The following is a 6,305-nucleotide window of genomic DNA, read 5'->3' on the forward strand; positions in this document are numbered from 1 at the left end:
AGCAAAAATGTTGCTTTTTTTAATAAACCACTGTCATTTGAATAGACACTTGGGATTGCCCAGGTGTTAATTATATCACCAAAATTTCAATAAATAAAATCTTCAAATTACAAACATATTTTACAAAAACAAAAAAAGATTTATCAATATTTAAATTTAAAAAACAATCCAGGACATTATCTATGAGACTTTACTGCTTACTGGTGACCCCCCGCCCCTAAAAAAGGGTGTTTCTTATTATCTTCACTGGGCGGCTGTTCCATGTATCTACTACCCTTTCTATAGCCCTGTCACTATAGCCCTGGAAGCGTGTACTGCTTCCATTTGAATGCTATTCCAGATACATTTTGCCCTTTCTTTGTCACTGTTCGCCTTTGCTACTTCCACTTACACACTATTTCACGAATCTAAAAGGCTCTTAAATCATGTGAATACTCTGGAATTCTAAATGCAGAAAACCTGCTAATTTTGACCAGTCTGCACGTGTTGGTTTTTGTTTTAAAGTGCCAGGACTTTACATTTTTTTCCTTTGCTTACTGACGACAGGTAATGGCGCTGAGGATGTGTGCATTCCATATAAGACACCACTTGGAGCTAGAGGACATCCTCACAGTGAAAATGCTGTCTTGTACACATGCTTTCATTGTCGCCTCTGGGGCCATAATCTTGTCATTTTTCTGTAATGTAGGAATAATAGAATGACTGACGTGTGTATCTACGCAATTAAATGTAAAGGAAAACCTAGCAAGTCCGTGATGGGCGGAGTTATGTGCCTAGAGAAACCGTATTCATTCTAGATAATACAATCTAATGGCTGGCTTGCACATAGCCTGGTATCCAATAAATAGTTAGATAGCTCGTGACTAATTCCCTCTTGTAGTGTCCTCATTTTAAACCCATGTGCAGCCTTGGTTTAGCTTTTTTTTATTCTGTTTTGTTTAGGCGTCTCAACCAGATGAATTGACTATTGAGGAACATGAGATGCTTGAAGTTATTGAAGATGGCGACATGGAAGACTGGGTGAAGGTATGACTTGGAATCCATAACTGCTTAACCTAAAATGTGTTAACCATAAGAACATGTTGGCCAGTCCAGTGGACCCACTCTCCATTCAGATGATTCCTTGCACAATTTCTTCCATAGATCCCTCACTTGGGCATTGCTGTCCTAGATACTTGACGTTCTATGACCTTTGCTAGTATGGATATAAACATCCCTATACTTCAACGTTATAAGTCAGGTGTATAGAAACACTAGGGCAAATTGCTCAGATGACTACAGTTGAAGTAGACATGCACAATGATAAACCTTTATAGCGTTTTAGTGGATTGCTAGGGCAATTAATTGGAAAATGTGCCTGTCTTGATGTATGTTCATTTTGCAAAGCATTAAACATTACGTTGTGGACAGTATCCGTGGAGACGAATGTGAGTTATGTGCGAATGTTAAACCCAAGACTCTGAGCGAATGTTAAAGCCAGGAGTCGGCTGAGGAAAACTGTTGGTTTAAAGTCTGTTTTTTAATGGCACGAATAGAAACAAGCCCTTCGTGTAATACGGCAGCTGCATCTTTTTCATACTTGTGTACAAATTAGTTTCTTCAGTCTTTTCGCTAGTGGTGGTGTCATTGCCTATTTTTTTTATTCGCTTGTGCCTTCAATATCAGATACTTACCTCCATTCTCCTGACAGGCAAGGAATAAATCGGGACAGGTGGGCTATGCCCCAGAAAAATATCTCCAGTTTCCAACGTCAAACAGCCTCCTAAGCATGCTGCAGTCACTGGCAGCCTTGGATAGCCGGTCTCATACTTCAAGCAACTCAAACGATGCAGAGATGGTGTCTGGGAGCATGAACGGAGACGCAAATGGTGATTAATTACATTTTAAATTGGGTAACTTGTGGATAAGTTTTGCTCTTTCAGAGTAAAGCATTAGCTCCATAAAAAAACAACCCACAAACACATTTAATATAAGCAGAAAACAAGAGACTTGATAAGGCATGAGCAAGCTCCAGACAGCTACCCAGCAGCGCACTCTATGGATTGGGCACTCTAGACATGCTGTCAGTCTGTTGTAAATGCAACAACCACGAATATTTAGCTTAACATTTCCAATTTTAGAAGAAATGATCTGTTTGGGCTTTCTGTATGGTGTGTAATTTTACGGCTCTATATCCACATGAAATGACATTCCATCACTGTTTATTGCCAGTTCAATCGGAGCAATGGCAGAGCCAGTACATTATCAACGTTTGATTTGTGCCATGCTTTAAATCTGCTATGCTGGTCCGGTTTTGATGTCCTGTATGTTCTCTACAGTTTGTTTTGTGAAAGCACTTTATGACTACGATGGCCAAACAGAAGATGAGTTGTCGTTTCCAGAAGGCGCCATCATCCGCATCCTTAATAAGGAAAACCAGGATGACGATGGGTTCTGGGAGGGTGAATTCAATGGCCGTCTTGGTGTATTCCCCTCCGTGCTGGTTGAAGAGCTTGCTGGATCAGAAAACGGTGACTCACAGTGGATGGGAGAAGCTCAGGTATTTCCTTAAAGTGAAGAAAAAGTGTTGGGGGTCAGTTTCCATGGGGATTAGTCCATCTGTAGAACTTTGTTTCAGAATTGCTCTTTATGAAAAATCCTTCCCATGGTCGACCTTAGGCTGCCAGTTTGCCTGGAGCACCAGAAAACCTGAGTTATTTACTAAAATGAGAACGGTCAGGAATTCAGAATGAATTCCAAATTGAATGGAAAAATAGCCAAGCTAGAACATTTCTTAACCCCTTAAGGACCAACCTTCTGGAATAAAAGGGAATCCTGACATGTCACACATGTCATGTGTCCTTAAGGGGTTAAAGAATAACTGACTGTCTTGGGTGGTGTTTTATCGTGTTTTCTTTCCAGGTGTCTCCATTGCCTAAGCCGCAGACTACACTGCCACCGCTGCCCCTGTATGACCAGCCTCCCTCCAGTCCAGTGTTTAGTCCAGACAAGAGAAGCTCCCAATACTTCCCTAGGTCTCCATCTGTGAATGGTAAGTCACAAACTATTGCTTGCGGGCTCCATCATAAATACAATGTGGAACCATGGGATCAATTGATACAAAAAAAACATTTTAATGTTTGGTTTTTTTTTGGTTCTTGGGTTTTCCTCCATCAATTAAAGGCGAGTTATTGTGTAAAAATTAAAACTTATTTATTTGGGGGTTATCATAAATAAATTAACCAAAAAAGTCTTTGATTCAATTTTTAAGTTTTCCTCTGTTCGCTTTTTCCACACCCGGCTGAAACTCTTATCTCATAAACACCTTTCCAGCAATACTTTATGTAATAAGTTTCTTGTTTCCATATGAAGTTTCACACATTACTTGAGTAGATCTGCTCTATAAACTGACAGCTGCCATATCACGGCTGCTCTCAATTTGCACATAGTCTCTCACTGTTTAGTGAATTGATATTTGTTAAGCTCTTGGTAGAGCTATGGTCTGTCACTTCACCTTCTGCCCTGGAAGGAAAGAGCGTTCAGCCCAGCTTGGCCCTGACTTGCATAATATTTATAAACCGAGTACAGGAACAAATTGTCCAGCTGGCTGATAGACATGAGCTTGAGGCGGAGCTATAACCAGGCATGAAAAGGTAAATATATCCCAACTAGCAACTATTCATCATGAAACATTGCACAGACTGGGTCCTTGCCCTTTAAACACACATACTATTTCATCTCATTTAAGTGGTGTGGGTGAAGTGCCCCTTTCTGTTTAACCCTGCAATGTCAAACACTGCCATTGGGGGGCTATGTCCACCTCTAGTGGCTGTCTCAAGACAGCTAATAAAGGTGCTTCCTGCTCCCTAGAAGAGTTTTACTCTGTGAAATGACATTGGATGTCGTATTAACCCTTTACACCTTGGGTGGGGGGCACGATATGTAAGCGAATACTATACTATAGTATTAGGAATGCAGGTTTGTTCATGTAAGGTTTTCTTGGTTATCGTGTTGTTTTTTTTATTTTTTTTACACCTTTGTTTCTTGATCCATCCATATATCAACTCCCGCAGCACCTGTATTTACTTACATCGTAGCAATGTTCTATTTTAATTAATAAAACTTTTTTTTTTTTAGACAATAACATCAATTTAGAGTCTCCTGGGACATCGCAGCCACCCCGGAGTGCCCCAGAGACATATCACAGCAAGCTGCGCCCAGTACGTTTCTCATTTTTCTACGCCTAATCTATTTATTTATAATTGTGTGATCTCTGTGTTTCAGGTTTTATACTTCAGACAACAGTGTTTCCATCGAAGCATTTTTTGCAAATGACCCAATGCAGATATGGTTAATAACTGTTTGGTTTTTGTTTAGTTTTTTTAATTCATATATTGTAAATTTATATCACACCGTCCAGTTGAAATACATCTCTTTAGTCCCTCTGCAATCTGTAGGCTTTGAATTGTAAAGATTCCTCCCTTAACTCCTGCAGAGCTGGACAGCTTATCGAAACCTCAAAGAGAAAGAAAGTCTGTTCTGGCTTTTTGTCATAATTATTATGTATTAAACTCTGCTTCGACAGTGTTCAAGGAATTGCCTGCAATTCTAACACTATTTGCAAATTGTTCAGCCCTTAGTGAGTTACCCCCGAAAAAACAGTTTTTCCTTCTGGTGGGGGTCCTGCATTTGCCAATTTTCTACCAGTAGCACGATTTAAGTGTTTTTATAAGCAGTTTTTTTGTTGAGTCCAAACTTAGCAGTCGCATATCTAGTTAGTCTCCGTGGTATTGAACTTCTTCCCAAAACGGTTAGAGGTGCCAAAATGACACCTGAATAGCCCAGAGACCTTTTCTTTCTTTACCATTTGCCATGACAAGCTAAGGTTAATGTTTAATTCCTCTTAATGTTCTTTCTTTCCATTTGTCCTTTTTCAGGTGAGAGCCGCACCACCGCCTCCTACGCAGGCTCATCGCCGGCCGGCCGAGAAAACAGAAGACGTGGAAATAACGTTGGTTTAACAACGATGTCCCAAACGTTGCTGCAATCGAGGCTAAATGTGTCCTTTGGTAGAGATCTTCTAGGCACCTTCTGCATGTCGAGATCCTTGCCAGATCGTGGGAAAATATGGACTTTTAAAAAACAAAAAAACTAAGAAATCCCCCTTGGCAGGGAGAATACATTGGACATTGTGCCTTTTTTTGTTCCAGCTTTTATTTTGTTTTTCTTTCTTGAATTATAAATGTTCTCTGCTCTCCCTTACCACACCTAATTCTTACAGTGATATGTTTACTAGCTTAAAAATTAGGTTATCGACTCTCGGGGAAAAATAAATTATTTTTCCCATGTGTTAAAAGTCGTGTCTGCTCACCGGGACAGACACTTGGAAATCACAATGTTATAACTCTATTAGACATATCATTGCTGGGTTCGACACACAGATTGCACCAGTAAGGGAGATTTTAGGAGGCACGGCTCCCAGCTTTCATGCTGAGATTTGTAGAACATCCCCTCTGTGCAGCTTAGTCATAGAGTAAATCTATCGTGTGAGTTAGTACAGTATATTACTGTTGCCATAGGAATGTGTTAAGATTGTCAAGACTTCTCCAGTTATCTGTGTATGGAACAGAAGCTATCGATTTAACCCTTTGCTGCCAAAAAAAGACCTTCGGTGCTTTGCAGTGCAAAGCATTCGCAAGCTTTTTGTCCCAGAATGGGTTACGTCAAGGAATATTTCATGAGGCTGGCTCCTCTAATTATTAACCCTGCAAGCGAAAAAAAAAAAGTGCTTGAAAGAAGAGAGAAAAAAAGCAGTCTCTTTTGACAATACACCTCTCTGATCATTAACCGTTAATTATCTAAATGTTAATTCTGCAGCTCGTTTAGTGTAGTATTGCAGGGAAGGCTCTCCCTTCACGAGACTCATATCCTTGTTCTGTAAATTAAGGCAACCTGATTGAGAGGTCTTGGCTAGACAAATGGAAGAGGTTTTATTTTAGCTAGCTCTTGTCCGCTCGTTTTCTGTTTAAGTAGAGCATTATACGGTGCTGCTCATTTGAATGTACAGTAGGATATTCACGAAGGTCCATAGACCATCTTTATCAGAGAATCTAGTTCCACAAAAATTGTGTTTGAGCATCACGTGATGTTCTAACGATCACATAGGAAATGTGCATTCTCTCTATAGGAATGTTTCTGGCCATCATTTTGTTTACTTATTCAAAGAATGTGGTAAGATCTTCAATTCCAATACGGAACCCCAATGCATTTCACCGTCATCTATTTCAAGTGACAGACTGCTATCCATCAAGAAGAAGCAACGTGGA

The 6,305-nt window shown here is 40.0% G+C and overlaps 1 protein-coding gene across 5 annotated transcripts in view; it reads left to right on the plus strand.

Moving 5' to 3' along the window:
• The window catches only part of FCHSD2 (FCH and double SH3 domains 2), a 142,390-nt gene extending 136,628 nt beyond the window's left edge, over positions 1–5,762 (plus strand). For all 5 annotated transcript variants that reach the window (XM_063432123.1, XM_063432151.1, XM_063432142.1 and 2 more), the window contains 6 exons: positions 943–1,026; positions 1,691–1,868; positions 2,319–2,539; positions 2,902–3,031; positions 4,117–4,199; positions 4,917–5,762. In XM_063432123.1, the coding sequence (XP_063288193.1) occupies positions 943–1,026; positions 1,691–1,868; positions 2,319–2,539; positions 2,902–3,031; positions 4,117–4,199; positions 4,917–5,000 (780 nt within the window). In that variant the 3' untranslated portion in view covers positions 5,001–5,762. The remainder of the gene's footprint in view (positions 1–942; positions 1,027–1,690; positions 1,869–2,318; positions 2,540–2,901; positions 3,032–4,116; positions 4,200–4,916) is intronic.
• The last annotated feature ends 543 nt before the right edge of the window (positions 5,763–6,305 follow it).

Source organism: Pelobates fuscus, chromosome 1, assembly GCF_036172605.1.
Source record: "Pelobates fuscus isolate aPelFus1 chromosome 1, aPelFus1.pri, whole genome shotgun sequence".
Lineage (NCBI taxonomy): Eukaryota > Metazoa > Chordata > Amphibia > Anura > Pelobatidae > Pelobates > Pelobates fuscus.